The sequence below is a fragment of the Macrotis lagotis genome, chromosome 6 (genome assembly GCF_037893015.1).
Source record: "Macrotis lagotis isolate mMagLag1 chromosome 6, bilby.v1.9.chrom.fasta, whole genome shotgun sequence".
NCBI classification, from domain to species: domain Eukaryota; kingdom Metazoa; phylum Chordata; class Mammalia; order Peramelemorphia; family Peramelidae; genus Macrotis; species Macrotis lagotis.
This window is the reverse complement of record NC_133663.1, coordinates 68,468,879-68,485,444: the sequence shown is the minus strand read 5'-3', so window position 1 is coordinate 68,485,444 and position 16,566 is coordinate 68,468,879. Positions and strand designations below refer to the sequence as shown.

The following is a 16,566-nucleotide window of genomic DNA, read 5'->3' as shown; positions in this document are numbered from 1 at the left end:
TATTGGCTCCATCTACTTTTCACTTCTTTCTTCAAGCCCTTGCAGTCTGCCTTCTGAACCTACCATTTAACTGAAATTGCCCCGATCAGTTATCAGTGATCTCAACTCATTTCCCTGATGACCTTTTTTCCAGTCCTTACTTGACCTCTCTGCAGCTTCTGAAACTGCCAGTCACTCTTTTATTCTATAACTATTTCCTTGACTTCCCTGACCCTACCTTCTCCTTGTTTTCCTACCTGTCTGACGGCTCCCCATTCTCTTTTGTTGGGTCATTATCCATTTCTTATCCCTTGTAGACACTGACAGCTAGGTGGCGAAGTGGATCAAATGAGGTCAAGTCAACTCATTTTCTTGAGTTCAAATCTGATCTCAGATACTTATTGTGACCCTGAGTAAATCACTTTAACCTGTTTGCCTCAGTTTCCTCATCTATAAAATGAGTTGGAGAAGGAAATGGCAAACCACTCCAGTATTTCTGCCACATGGGGTTATGAAATTGGACAAGACTAAACAACAAAAACTGTTAATGTTACCCATGACTCTTTCCTGGACCCTTCTCTCTATAAACTCTATTGCTGATTTTTTCAGCTCCTATAGTTCCAGTTATCATTTCTATGCAGAGGACTCCTAAAATTTTATTTCCAGCTCTAAGAATTCTACTAACTTCAATTGCTGGCTGAACATTTCTACCTGTGGGTGATATTCTATTGGGAACTCAGTTTTTAAATATTATCTTCTCCTTCAATCTTGGTTCACTTTTTTTTTTAGGTTTTTGCAGGGCAAATGGGGTTAAGTGGCTTGCCCAAGGCCACACAGCTAGGTAATTATTAAGTGTCTGAGGCTGGATTTGAACTCAGGTACTCCTGACTCCAGGGCCAGTGCTCTATTCACTGCGCCACCTAGCTGCCCCCTTGGTTCACTTCTAAACTAACCTATTTCTACTGAGAATGTGGTTTGAAACCATGGAATCATCACTGAGTCTTCCTCCTCATCCAATCCAATCCAATCTGGATTCTTTTCCACAGATCCCTTTTTCTCCATCCACATGGCTATCATCTCAGTCCAGACTCCTGAAGCTGATTTCCCTTGCTTTTGGTCTCTATCCTTCTCTAACTTTTCTCATCTTCTGCAGATTTGCCAAATCAGAGTCGCACAGCTCTGACCACATCACTTTCCTGCTTTACCAAATCTTCTGTGCTTCCCTTCAAGACAAAATACAAACTCTTAACATGGTTAAAAGCATTTACATCCTGACTGGTCTACTTCCTTAGATATTTCACATTACTTCCTTTCAGCAAATCAGTTTATCTCCTGTAGAGTTTCCATTTTAGGAGTCCATCTCCTACCTTTGCAAAGGTTGTTCCCTTGCCTGGAATACTCAACCATTTGGAGACAATTAATTAGGTGGTGCAGTGAATTTCATGCTGAGGCTGAAGTCAGAAAGATTTGAGTTCAAATGTGACCTCACTTACTAGCTATGTGGTCCTGGTCAAGTCACTTAGCTTTTGTTTGCCTTGATGACCTCAAGGGTAAAATGGAGATAATAATGATGATGCAAGATGTTTGTGAAAATTAAAGCAGATATTTGTAAAAGCACTTAGTATCATGCTTGATATATAGTAGGTACTATGTAAATGCCTGTTCCCTTCCTCCCCTTATTAATCCTATTGGATTGGGTCAATTAGCAAGCATTTATTGAATGCCTACTGTGTGTTCAAGTACTCATGAGGTGTACGAAGTACTCTGCTAGATGATGTAGTTCACAAATTGAAAGAGTCCTTTCCCTCAAGGAGCTTACCTTTTACTTTTGGGATCCATAGCTTCTTTCAAGGCTCCAGATATAGTGCTATTTCCCCTCTCAATTATCCTCTGATTCTTTAATGGTTTCTTCCTCTTCAAATTACATTTGTTTAGATGTGACATTGCTAGATAAAACCTAAGCTCCTTAAGGGCAGGGATTATTTGTCAAAATTTCAGTCTCTCAAGTCCTTGTACTGCCTTCAAAGCAATAGTAACTAAATATTTTTAAAAATTGAACAGGACCTCTTTTTTGACCTCTCAGAGTGTCCTACCCTTTGTTCCTAACAACTTTGTTAGTTTCCCCACATTTCTCCCTTATACTGGTATTGATGACTCCAAAATGTGATCCCTTTATGCCATTCAAGCCACATTTATTGAGCACCTGTTGCTTGCCCCAGGGTTGAGCTCTATTCAGTGAAGATGGTAAAAATAATATAAGTCCTTATGGACTGATTGGGAGGATTTGACTTACATATGAAGAAATCAGAAAAAAATACATCATTTGCATTGATTTGTGATTAAGGGATCATAGATTTTTAGAGCTAAAAAGGACTTTAGTGATAATCTAGACAATTCTTTTTTAAAATAGTATTTATAAAGATACTTCAAAGATACAGCAAGAACCAAAATACAAACATTTCCTTTTAGTACAATGGAATATGTATGTCACCTTAGTATCTGGGCAGAGTGTATTCAAACTTAATGAAGTTTCTGTTTAAAATTGACCCAAACAAGTTCATATCCAGTGTAGTAGATGTGAGCTGAATGAGTCTACCATCTACATGTATTTCTCTAAAGATGAGATGATACAGGGTAGCTAGGTGGTGCAATAAATAGAGCATCAGCCTTAGGTCAAGGACCTGAGTTCAAATCTGGCTTCAGATACTTGATAATTATTTTGCTGTGTAAGTCACTTAATCTCACAGCCTTGCAAAGGCCAAAAAAAAAAGATGAGATGATGATGTTTGTCCTTTATCCTTGAAGAAGAGCATGATGTCAGGAAAGGTGATGCCATGACAAGCATATGATTTGGATTTGATTGAAGGAAGTACTGTGCTTTACTTTTTCCTCCAGAGTCAATTGGATCCAGTGGGCAGATATGAATCAGAATGACTGGAGATGGCCCTGGATGCGAAGCAATTAAGGTTATGTGACTTGCCCAAGGTCACACAGCTAGTGTCAAATGTCTGAAATTGATTTCAACTTCTGTCCTCCTGACCCCATGGTTGGCGCTCTATCCACTGTGCCACCTAGCTGCCCTAGTGGAGTTCAAATCCAACCTCAGACACTTGATACTTATTAGCTATGTGATCTTGGGCAAGCCAATTAATCCCATTGCTTTGTCTCAGAAAGTTGAAAAATCTAAGATGAAGTGATTATCCAAAGGGGCCATAGAACTGGAAGCAGAACCAGGATTCAAAACAAGGTCCCTTGACTCCAAAGTCTTTTCATACATATACATATATGCACACACACACATATACAGACTTGGTTTGAAAACTGACTCTAACGTTTCCCCATCCCCAAAAAGATGTTGGATAATATGCTTTGTACTACTTACCTCAGGAATTGTGAGAGAAGTGCTTTGGAAACCTCAAAATGCTAGGGAGGTTGTAGTTATGTAAATCGTGCTAACCTCCTCCATGACTTTCCAAGTACATATACACAGAGAAATTTTAAAAGATCCATTTAATGTGCTATATGGGTTAGGGCTGGTCTTTTTGTATCTTCAAGATACTGATGTAGCACTATTCATCTGCATTCTCTGTCATCCTTTGGGAAACCAGTCCACTTTGGGAGAGTGTCATCCCTCCAGATAACTTCTCATGCTTCTATACTTTTCCTTCCTGCTTATTCTCTAATGGTAGTTGCTACAGTCATTGTTGCTGCTGACACTGCTAATCTTTCTTTTCTCTAACTTCTGCTAACCACAGCAATATCTCAATAAACTTTTCTTCTTCTCTAAAAAAAAATCTTCATTTTCACAACATGACTCATCTCCTTTTCCATTCCTGATGTTTCCACCATGTATTTCACACCATTTCTCAAGTGCAAGTCATCATTGGCAACCTGCTGATAATATGCTATGTGTTCAGGCTATCAATAAGCATTCGAGTGTCTTATTGTATTTGTCAGGTCCTATGTTGGATGCTGGAAGTTCAATACAAAAGTGCCCATTAGGAACTTACATTCTACTAATATAGCATGCATTTAAAATAAATGCATAGTGAGTTGGAGGGCACGAACTAGTCTGTGAGTGAAGAAAGAAACAAATATTTAGTGCCTATTTTATGTTAGGCACTATGCTAAATATATTTCAGATATATCATTTGATGCTTATGATATCCCTGACAGGTAGGCAAAGTTGTGAACCCTAGAAACTAAGACAGATAGAGGTTAAACGACTTGCCCAGGGTCATCCAGTCAGTGTCTGAGGCTTGATTTGAATTTGGATTTTTCCTGACACCAAGACCAGTGCTCTCTCCATTGTACCATCTAGTTGCCTTGGGAAAAGTCTCTTGAATGAAGTGAACTTGAGTTGAAACTAGAGAGAGGTGAGGAGTTCCAAGGGGTTGGAATGAGGAGGGAGTGAACATTCCAAATATGGGGGACCATTTGTGACAGGCACAGAGATGGATGGAATGTCATTTTGTGGAAAAGGAAAAGTGCTAATTTGGCTGGAAAAGAACATTAATGCTTAAATGCCAAACAGGGGAATTTGTTTTTTAACTTAGAGACAACAGGAAATCATGGATATTTCTTGAACTGAGGAACACTGTGGTCAGACTTTAGAACTTTTACTCTGCATCTGAGTGAAGCACAGATTGGAGACTAGAAAAAGTGAATGGACAGAGATCAAAAGCTGGATGAGAGGTGATGAAGGCTCTGACTAGTGCCAAGTGAGATTTGGCAGAGAATGATTTGAAGGTTGTTAATTGGGGGTGGTGGGAAGAATGGTGGTGTCCTTGACATAGGTTAGCTGGGAAGAGAAATGGGCTTAGGAGAAAAGTATTGAGTTTTCTTTTGGACATGTTGATTTTGAGGGAAAATTGGAGATGCTGAATCACAGCTTAGGAAAGAGCTCATGGCTGTAGAGCCTTAAGTCATGCCCAGAGATGTTAGTTGAATTCATGGGAGCTGATGAAGTCACTGAGAATTTAGAAAGGACAGCGCTCAGTTCTATTTATGGTCATCATGCCTCCAGGTTGGTTATTCTATTTCTTTTAATTCTCTTGAGACTGTGGTGTGCATGAGTCACAGCTATGTATCACTATAGAGCTGGAAAGGACCTTAGAAATTAGTCCACTTTCCAGAAGATTCCCAGAGAGGTGAGACTTGCTAATAAGTTAATAAGGAATAGAGTAGGGGCTTAAACTTAAGTCTCTTGCCTTTAAATTAATGCATGCATTGAATAACAATATAGGCAATATAATTGGATGTAACCTCTTATAGATATGGATAAAATCCAAGTGTTAAATTGTATGTCATTCCTTCTCCTCCCCCAATCTCCCCTAGAGTTACCTATTAATAAACCTTCTTTGCTATTGGTTCCTTTCCAGATTCCTGGGGAAGATAGACAGAAAACTTTGGCCAGTGTTAGCAATTGAAGAACCCCAACCATTATATCCCATTGTTCAGGACTAGTTTCTGAGTTAGCAAAGAAAGAAAAGAGAGAGTCAGAGAGAGAGAGAAAGAGAGAGACAGAGACAAAGAAAAGAGAGAGTGAGCACTATGGTACACTGGCATTGGAATCAAAGATCCTGACTTTGAATCTCACTTCTTCCCCATCCACTTCTACCTTGAATAAATCCTCTTATTTCTCTGAGTTTCAGTTTCTTATTTGTGACAGGTTGGGACTGTATTAGATGTTTTCTAAGATCCCTCTTCTATGACCCATGATTCCATGAGAGGGATGTGGGCCTTGGGGGTGAGGTATTGTCCTTGCACCTCTCCAAGTCAGCTGCTTCTCTGCCCCTGCAGGGCTGTGGGCAGCCCCCTGGTCATGGATCCCACCAGCATCTGCCGGAAGGCTCGGAGGCTAGCGGGACGGCAAGCGGAACTGTGTCAGGCTGAGCCCGAGCTGGTGGCGGAGTTGGCACGAGGTGCCCGGCTAGGTGTGAGGGAGTGCCAGTTTCAGTTCCGATTCCGACGTTGGAACTGTTCCAGTCACAGCAAAGCCTTTGGGCGAATCCTGCAACAGGGTCAGTGAGAGTTCTGGGCCAGTGGAAGGAGTGGGGGGGAAAAGGGAAGGGGAAGAGGAAGAGGAAGGAGTTCTTTCACCCAAAGGGTTAAGATTGACCCCCCCCTACAGTATTGTCTTCCTAACTATTCTCCCCCCTACTATTACCCACCTTGATTGTTTCCTTAGACATCCGGGAAACGGCCTTTGTCTTTGCCATCACGGCAGCTGGAGCCAGCCATGCAGTGACTCAGGCCTGCTCTATGGGAGAGCTGCTGCAGTGTGGCTGTCAAGCCCCCCGTGGACGGGCCCCACCCCGGCCCCCTGGGATCCCCAACCTCTCTGGGACTCCGGGTCCTCCAGGTCCTGGGAGTTCCTTGGATGGCAATGCAGCCTGGGAGTGGGGGGGCTGTGGAGACGACGTGGACTTTGGGGATGAGAAGTCCAGGCTCTTCATGGATGCTCAGCACAAGCGAGGCCGGGGTGATATACGGGCATTGGTGCAACTACACAACAATGAGGCTGGACGACTGGTGAGGCTTCCAGGAGGAATTGGAATAGGGCAAAGTGGTGGTGGGAGCCATTGTGGAATGCTAGGAAATAAGGGGTGGTGTCTGGGGCAGGATTTAGGGAATGATCTTGGAGAAACCAGGTTGAGTATGGAAATGAGGAAAGGTTTAGACTGAAAAAGAGGGGGCTGTGGATTGGGGGTGGAACCTGGGAGGAGAAGAGAAGGACCTCGGGGCTGGGTTGAACCTTTGAGGTGTGACAAAGGACTGCGATATTGAGCAATGGGTTTAATCCCAGTCAAGTTAAGCCTACCTTGATGGAAGGCAGTCAATTAATCAATCAGTCACCAAGCATTTAATTAATATGTACCACTATGTAGCAGGCAACATTGAAGCTACCAAGAAAGGCAACCCCCTCCAATCCCACCCTCTACCTAGGATGGTCCTGTTTTCAAAGAACTTGAATTCTAATGAAGGAGAGAGCATGGAGAACTAGATTTATACAAAATACCTATAGGATAGAAGGTGGGGGGACTGGGAAAAACCTCCCACAGAAAGTGGGGTTGGAGGTGAATCTCGAGGGAAGCCAGGATGCTGCGTTTGGTATAAGTAGCATCCAATCCGGGTATGATTGATATTAAATCAACTTCTTCTTACACATGAGACCTTAGGCAAGTTGCCTAAACTCTGTATAAGCCTATCTGTCATCTGTAGAATAAAGCATTTGGCCTCAAAAGTCCCTTCTATTTGTATTGTATAATCTAGCCCAATGTTATCTACACTTAAAAAGCTTCCCTTACATTCCAGTTCTGGCTGTCCAATCTACCATTAAACTCTTCTTTTCCCAAGGCAAACCCTTGTGTCCCCCTTGTCCTCCCTCTACTTCCTAACATTTGTCCTGTTAATCATCTCCCATAATGGGAGCACCAAAGGACTATCAGTCAATCAGAGAGAAATGAAATATTTTTGCTTTTTGAAGAATTTAGCATGAGGGGAGGGAAGATGAAGTAGATGGAAAACAAGTACCAGGCTCTAAGATTTCTCTGCTGGAATTCCTCTGGAACCATCAGAGTTTAGCTAGTCCACAGGCTCACTTCACGTGGTTGCCCTTTTACAACCCATCCAGTCTTCCATCACTCATCCCCTCTAGTCAGACTCACAACCTCAAATATAAACTCCCACCTTAAGAGGACCAGAAGTTAGAACCCTTGGATTTCTATCTCAGGTTATAGGACCTACCCCTATTCCATACCTCCAAGATGCCTTGGAACTTTCCCTTACACACTCCTCTTACATTCCCATTAATGACAGCTGGGCCTCTTGTGGTCCTGCTCAGGGGATAGAGGGGAAGGGGGAGTAACTAGAAGGTGGTGTTGGGACAGGCCCACATATTTGTTGGGAGGGTGAGCAGCCCAGTCAGCCTTGTTCCCACTCTGAGTCTATGCTCAGTCCCTGCCTGGGGACATGAGGGGTTGGAATGAAAGAGCAGAAAAGGGAGGAGGGGATGGGGGTGACTGACACCTTATCACTTCCCTTTCCACTCCCAACTATAGCATTTCATAGATAAAATCTCATCTCCCTCTAATTTTTTTCTCTTTATCCCACCAACTCCCATGGCCCCCATGCCTCCCCAACACTTAACTTCTGCATTCCTAACTTTTTTCATCATTGCTCATGTCTCTTTTCTATTCCTTCCTTTTTCTTGTTTGTCTTTATCTACCTACCCCCTCATCTATTTCCTTTCCTTTCTTCTTTCTTCTTCCCATGTCTTCTTTCTCAACCTATTTCTACCCTCATCTTTCCTCTACTCTCTTTATTCTCCATTTTCCTAATCCTCTCCTCAAACTCTTTTCCTTTTTTCTTACCCTCTTTCCTTCTCTCTCCTCTCTCCATGTTTTCCTGCCTTTTTTCCTATTCCATACAACTTCTCTGTCCATTTTCTTTCTGTCAAAATGTATCTCTGTGTTTCTCTTTTTTCTTCATTGATTTTCACTCCATCTTTCTCATCTTGTCCCCAACCTTCTTTTTATTTCATCCCCCCCTTGATGTCCCTTGGTGTTTCTGCTCCTTTTTTCCTTTTCCCCTTTCCCATCCCCCTATCTCTCCCATTACTGACATGTTCCCTGGATGTTTCTCCCTGCTTTTCTCTCATCTCCCACATCTCTATGGTATCTCCCTTCATCACCCTGGCTGCTCCCATTCCTCATTGCCCCCTTTCCATGTTTTATTCTGGCTGCCTTTCACATATCTATACTTTTACTTTCCTGCCCTATTCCCATGCCCCCCTCGTCTGTTCCTTTATCCTTCCCTCCCACTTCACCCACCCTCATGTCCCACTGGCCATTCCCTCTCCCTGCTGCCTTTGGGCTTTTTCTTGTCTCTCTAATGTCCTGACTCTGTGTGCCCCTTGTCTCATCCCCCATGCCCCCCTGGGTCTCCTCACTTCCTTCACTCTCTGACTCCCTCCATGTCCCCCTGGGTCTCTTCACCTCCTTCCCACCTGACTGTCCCCCCAACCTTCCCCCCATGTCCCCCCCCCCCGCAGGCGGTGCGGAGTCACACGCGCACGGAGTGTAAGTGCCACGGGCTTTCGGGCTCCTGCGCCCTTCGCACCTGCTGGCAGAAGCTGCCCCCGTTCCGGGAGGTGGGCGCCCGGCTGCTGGAGCGCTTCCACGGCGCCTCCAGGGTCATGGGCACCAACGACGGCAAGGCGCTGCTGCCGGCCGGCCACAGCCTCAAGCCCCCGGACCGCGCCGACCTGCTCTACGCCGCCGACTCGCCCGACTTCTGCTCGGCCAACCGGCGGACGGGCTCCCCGGGCACGCGCGGCCGCGCCTGCAACAGCAGCGCCCCGGACCTGAGCGGCTGCGACCTCCTGTGCTGCGGCCGCGGCCACCGCCAGGAGAGCGTGCAGCTGGAGGAAAACTGCTTCTGCCGCTTCCACTGGTGCTGCGTGGTGCAGTGCCACCGCTGCCGCGTCCGCAAGGAGCTCAGCCTCTGCCTCTGAGCCGGCCCCGCGCCCCGCGCCCCTCCGAGGACAGCCTGCTGGGGGGCCGGCGGAGGCTTCGGTGCCCCCAGCCCCGCGGCCCGGTGGTCCAGGAGCAGCGACCGGGACATCCAGGGAAAGGGACCGTCGAGGGGACCAAGGGTCCCTCCCGGCTGATGCTGCCGATGCCTCGGGGCTCCCTGCCCTGCTACGTTCTGACTGACTTCCTTCAGCATCTCCTGATAATGATGGAGATTCGGAATGGGGATCAGGGTGATCTTAAAGCACTGCCTGGGGAATGGGAGGAACTAAGAAAAGCCCAGGGGAACAACACTGGAGGGGGGGCACCCTCATGACAGGGGTTGGGGAGGGCACTAGGAGCTGTCAGTGGGGTAATTTGGGTACTAATAAAGTTATTTAAAGAAAATAGACTCAGTTGGGGATTTGAGAAGAGAAGCCAGTCTCTCCAGGCACAGTCAAAGAAGTGATATTTAGCATCATGCTGTAGGACTGGAAAGAGGGAAGGAGAGAAGCTTTCATTTGTAGTGGAAACCCTGGAGGGTTACCACCCTCTGAGCTCCAGGGGTTCCTTCCTTAGGAAATTGGTTGGGTCTTCCCAGCCATGCCCTAGTTTAACTCCCCCATTTTACAGAGGACGACTAGAGGCTCAGATAAGTGAAATAGTTTAGCCATATTTGGGGCACAACTGAGATTTGAATCAGGATCTTTTGACTTCAAATCCGTGCTGCCTTGGTTGCCGCTTTTCTGGAAGACATTAGGTCTGAGGGTTCTTTTATTCCTCCTCTCTTGTGCGGCAGGTGACTTCTTTCCAGCCACGCATCTAAAGAGGTGGGGAGCAATCTACACTCAATTTTTAAAAAATATTTTATTTTTATTTTCCAACTATGTTTCATGAAAGCCTTTCAACATTCATCCACTTGCATATATTCATAAGTTACACATTTTTCCACCATCCTCCCTTTCCACCCCCACCCTCACCCCCAGGAGTGAACAGTCTGGTAAAAGCTGTAAATGTATACACCCATGTTCAATATGCCCACATATTAGTCATTTTGTGTACGAGGGATTAGGATCAAGGGAAAAGAAAGAAAACTGTGGAATAGGAAGGAAAGGCACAAGAGCAGTTTTTAAAAAAAGTGAAACTAGTATCCATTCAGATTATGTGGTTTTTGTTGTTGTGGTTGGTTTCCTTTGAAGGTGGGTGTCATGGTCCATCTCAGGTCTCCCTAGGTTGTCCTACATCTCTGAACTGCTGAGAGGAGCTCCATCCATCATAGCTGATCACTTGACTTTTTTATAACAAGATTAGAGAGTTTATTATTATTATTATTATTATTATTATAGAGTATTATTATTAAGGGAATATACAGTGTCTTACAGCTAAAAAAAAAAGAACAGTATTTGACTGGCCAGTCCAACAACCCTTTTGTTTTACAGATGAGGAAACTGAGTCCTTGGTAGGTGAAATGACTTAAATTCCCAAATTATCTTAAATTCTTGGCTTTTACCAGTAGACCTCTTTGTCATAGGAGGACCTAAGGATTTGATCAATGGAGGGGATTCCCAGTGAGAAACTTCTACAAATAAAGTTCATTACCTCAGTAACTTTATAGTTTTAGAGAGTTGCCAGTATTTGGACCCAGCTGTTTCTGAGTCTTGTCATTCAATACACTTGACTTAATATTTATTAAATACGTTGCACTGGGCACCAAAGATACAAAGATGAAAAGTGACATAATTCCTGCCCCCAAGTTTACAATCCAATATGGGAGGGAGAAGTGATGACTATAAATGAAGGTAGCATGTGATAAGGGCAAAGGAAAGGTACTGACATGGAGCTGCCTTTATATCAATGGCAAGAAAGGCAGCAAAGTCTACCCACAACCACCCTTTTGCACCCTAGTTAGAAATGGAAGACTGGGATTTGTGGATCATGGTCTCACCCATTGCGGTATTTCCTATGTTCTTATGGTTCCTCCCTCCCATCAGCCATAAAACCTAAGCCACAAGGAGGAAACCTAGTAAGGAAGGATGGAGTTATTCTCATTCTTTCTCTCACTTATTGGTTGTTCCTAGACTGTATTTAATTCAATTCAACCAAAATTTTGTAGCTCTAATTCTCCTCCTTCTTTCTTATGAAATCTGAGGTACCCTAACACCCCTCCCCAATTTCATGACTATGACACCTTTTGATACAGAAATTAAGTTTTACTCATCACTTGAATACAATTAAAATACAGCCTGACAATAAAGTATTTTTATTTACAAACAAGCAGATTTATCATAGGACTGACTAACTCCTTGCATTCACATTCTTTTCCTTCTCTTTGGGTCCCTCAATAGTCCCAGAAGTGAATTCCCTAAAAGGCCATGTAGGGTTGGTAAAAGAGTGGGGAGGAGAAGGGTTTACCAGAAATCAGGCCCTTGGGCTCTGATGGTCAGTTCCATGTCCCTTTTTCCTCTCTTCACAGTAAACGTTAAAAGAATGAGGAGCCTGGTCACTGGGGGGGGGGGGGGGCGGGGATGGTATTCAGGATTTCTGACTATGATCTTAGGATCAAACAGTTTGTATGGAAGAGAGAAGTAGCAGCATAGTAGTATAAAGTATTGGACTTTGAGTCAGGAAAACTTGAGTCCAAATTCTTCCTAACAAGCTAGGTCAGTTTCTTCATCTGTAAAATGAAGGATCTCTTCCAGTTTTAAATCTATGATTCTATGATCTTATAGTCTAAGGCTTTTGGTGAATCCCATGAATGAAATGTCTGCCCTACCCCCCAGTCATGAGATTTCTAGATTGCTTTAAGGTAGAGGTCTTAGGGTCCAGGAAGAGAGAGGTGGGAGTCCTGAAGGCCTCTTGCCCCAGTCAGACAAAGTATTCTGTTTTGGAGGCTATATCTGAGGAAAGGCATTGACAAAATATGTCCTCAGTAAGGTACCTTGGGTTTTGAGAAAAATGGAGATTATTTAGAAACATGGAATAGATTTCCCTACTTAGATTTAGAAACATGGAATTGGAGGGAATGAGTGTGTATGTGTGTGTGTGTGGGGGGGGATAGGATAGTCTTCAAATATTTGAAAGACTGTTCAGCTGAAGGGAGATTAGACTTGTCCTGAATGGCTTCACAGAGGAAAAACTAGGATCAAACAGATGTTTGTACAGAGATTGATTTTTCTACTGAAGGGAAAAATTCCTAACAATTAGGACTGTCTATAGGTGGAATGGATTTTCTTGGGAAGTGATGTGTCTGTCTTCATTGGAGAGCTTCAAAATGATACCACCTGTCAAGGATACTGGAGATAAGATTAACAGATTTTCAGGTTCAGATCAGGATAGATGACCTCTAGGAGCCCATTCCAACTATGAGTTAGGGAATTTTGATTAAGTTATCCCTTCATTTATTCTTACAGATGAAGAGAATGAGGCCCAGAGAAAGTAATGAATTGTGTCAGTTATACTATCGATAAGTTGCTGAGCTGGATTTAAACCCATTCCTTTCAAATGGGTTTAGTGCTCTTTCTACTACATACAAAATATTACCATTTCTTTTCAAATGCACATCATCTCCAAAACAGAATCAGATCTGAGGAGTCAAGTACTCATTTAATCCTTCCTGGGCACCAGCAGCACCCCAGTCAGTACTCTCCAGGATCCTTGTGGCCCCAGACTCAAAGGAGTAGGAGAGATGTGTATGTGTGTGGGAAGAAATCAGAGGAGGTGTGTGTTGGGTTTGGATGGTGATATCACCTGGCTGAAGTCAGAAGAAAAGGGGAAAGAAATTCTAGGTAGGGAATTCCAGAATCCTTCCTGTCTGGACTCTGGATTGGCTATCAGGATAGACTGATCTATTAAGTCAAGACCTTTTACAAAAGATGGCTCCTCTACCTGAGGCCTTGGTCCAGAGTTCTGTGGGGGCACTAGTCTCTATCCCCCACTGAGAGGAGGAGGATTCTGCCCCCTCATTCCAGATGTTTCAGGCTGAATTAGCTTTAACTCCCTAAGGGAACATTTGGCCTTGGGGAAAGGTCAGGAGAAGAGCCAAGGAGAGGGTGGGATCTAGAACTCTCTCCCTTGTGGAATTCTGCTGCCTCCTTCTTTCAAGATGGCAACCATTTCTAGGTAGAAGAGACCACTTGCAACACCTGGTCGTATAAGAGAAAGAAATAAGTTACCCCCCCCCCCCCCACCATGGCCCATTTCCTTAACCAATCTCCTGCACCTCCCTTCAGTGTCACCAGAGGGAGCCCTGACCCAGGTTACCCTATAGCTGGGGCCTGATTTTAGATCTCTAGTCTGGAGAGAATATGATTTAGTCCCTCTTGGTCTCTTCTGTCTCCATTCTATCTGGTACTACAGGATCATCTCAGCATGGGACTAGGAGCCAGGGAACTTCTTGAGCTTCTCTACTGTCTATCCCTGAGAGTCCTAACCTCCTCAAGATGCTACCTTCCCTATTTTAAGGAAAGAAACTGAGGCAAAGCAAGAGTTGTAGGCCACTTTATTAATATAGAAGATTGCCTAAGGGTCTCAGGTGTAGTCTGCGATCCTACACCATATTTCCCCTACTTAGAGAAAGGGAGAGGGAAGCTGATGGAACTGGAGCCCAGGGAGGAGTAAGAGCTTTGCTATTATTCTCTCTCTCTGGGACCATTAGGTAAACTCTTGTCTGGGTCATTTTCTAATCCTTTAAATGTGAGGATGTAAGAAACCATCAGCTAACTTTCCCTTTGCTATCTGTAAAGGAAGGAATTAGATCTCAGATTTGTTCCTCTTATTCCACCTCCCAATTCTTCCCATCTCCCTGCCCCCCCCCCAAGAGCCTGATGTATATTCCCAGTCCTCAGTGACTGGGGGGGATGAGGGAGGTGAAGGGGGTTGAAGAGAACAGAGCAGCCCCAGATGTGTCTGACCACATCATGTAAAGCAGAGAATGCAAGCAGGCGGGGGTGGGGAGGCCAAGGCACAGGGCCAAGGACATGAATGAGGCTGAAGGCCCAGGGGGTAGTTTAGGAAAGCAGGAGGGTTTGGGGCTCAAGGACCCCCCTACTCCCTTGTTTCTTGTGTTTTTAGGGAGGTGATTTAGAAGCTAAAGCAACTGTCTCCCAGGATAAAAATAAAGTTGCCTTCCTCCCCAAACCATTGAATTTACACTCAGAGTCCAGAGGGACAGTGCAAATGGAACTGCCTCTTACTCCTAACTCCCAGAACCCAGCATGATGATATGATGTGTGCCTGTGGGATGGACTGTGTACTGGGGGAGTATGGGTAGGGTCCTCCTTTTCCCCACCTGTTTCCCCTTCCCCAACTTCTCTGCTTTGCCCCAGAGTACCCCTGCATACAGCATCCCCCCTCCCGCTGAGCACAGCTGGAACCATTCTCCTTGCTGCCTTTCATCCCTCCTACCCCCACCCCCAGTGGCCCCTGTAATTGTGGTCTCAGGCGGTGGCTGTTGCTGCTGCTCTGGGGGCTGGAGTTGGGACTGGGGCCAGAGCACAAGGCAAGGACAGAGGGTGGGGATATGATTGGGATATGGAATGGCTTATATAACATCAGGGGTCCTGGGTCTTGGACTTTTCTCTCAGAGCCTCACTTCCTGTCTTTTAGAACCTGAGTGTACCCCAAAGCCTCGATTTAGATTCAATTTTTTCTCCTTTCTGGGGGTAAGGATAAGGTAAAGGAGTAAAAAAGAATCCTTAAGAGACTCTAGCCTCTAGCAAGTGTGTGGGGAGGGATTGGTTCAAGGTTGGATGTTGGGGGGTTGTCTTTATTTTCTTTACTGACTGGAACCTCAGTAGAGAAGTTTGATAGAGCCCCCTCTACTCCAGACCTACAAGGATTATTGAAATGAAGCAAGAGGGACACTTATCTATCTCTAGGAAGGAAACAGAAATGACAAGATGACCACTCTCCTTGAGTTACCCGAGGAGAGATCCGGTTTCAAAGTTTTGACTTTACCTCTAATAGCTGTTCAATCTTGGGCAAAAATTACTTCCCTTCCTGACTGTCAGTTTTCTTAGCTATATGATGAGTAGGGTGATTTAGAAAGCACTTGTAGCTCTAAAAGTCTATGATTCTATAATAATTATTCAGATTCATTTAACTACATTTTAAGAATTTCAAATTATCTTTTTCTCAACCCCATGAATTAGATAATAACACCCCTCTAGTTTACAGATGAGAAAACTAAGACCCAAATAACTCAAATGTCTTTTCAAAGGCCACCCAGCTAATAAGTGAACCACAAACCCATGTCTCCAGGACCAAAACACATTGCTTTTGCCTGAAACAAAAAGAAAAAAAGACATTTTAAGATCTTCAAATTGTCTTTTTCTCAACCCAATGAAGTAGTATAACACCCCTCAGTCTATTTTACAGATGAGAAAACTAAGATTCAAATCACTTAAATGTCTTTTCAAAGGCCACCCAGCTAATAAGCGAACCAACAAGCTCATGTCTCCAGGACCAAAACACATTGCCTTTGCTTGGAACAAAAACCCCCCAAAACATTTTAAGGTTTTCAAATGATCTTTTTCTCAACTCAATGAAGTAGATATAACACCCCTCTGTTTATTTTACATGTGACAAAACTAAGACTCAAATCACTTAAATGTCTTTTCAAAGGCCACTCAGCTAATAAGTGAACCACAATCCCATGTCTCCAGGACCAAACTATATTGGATATTTTTGCCTGAACAACAACGACAACAACAAAAAAGCAATTTAAGGTTTTCAAATGATCTTTTCTCAACCCCATGAAGTAGATATAACACTCCCTCTGTCTATTTTACAGATGAGAAAACTAAGAGTCAAATCACTTAAATGTCTTTTCAAAGGTTACCCAGCTAATAAGTGAACCACAATCCCAAATCTCCAGGACCAAACCATATTGCTTTTGCCTGGATCAAAAGAGACTAGATTGGGACAAGGTTCTGTCAATGCTCCCTCCTGGCTTGGAAATAGACTTTTTTGTTTGAATTGTGTCCTGTACTATTTTGTCTTGTTTTGTTCTCTCCTTTCTCTTTGACATTCCAGTCTCATGCTCAGCCTCTTAGGCCTAAGATGCCACTGTCCT

General features: G+C 44.1%; 1 protein-coding gene across 1 annotated transcript in view; it reads left to right on the top strand.

Moving 5' to 3' along the window:
- The window catches only part of WNT6 (Wnt family member 6), a 28,464-nt gene extending 16,617 nt beyond the window's left edge, over positions 1–11,847 (top strand). Inside the window, exons 2-4 of the mRNA XM_074192561.1 lie at positions 5,782–6,002; positions 6,170–6,513; positions 9,035–11,847. Coding sequence (XP_074048662.1) covers positions 5,782–6,002; positions 6,170–6,513; positions 9,035–9,496 — 1,027 coding nt within the window. The 3' untranslated portion in view covers positions 9,497–11,847. The remainder of the gene's footprint in view (positions 1–5,781; positions 6,003–6,169; positions 6,514–9,034) is intronic.
- Positions 11,848–16,566: the final 4,719 nt, after the last annotated feature.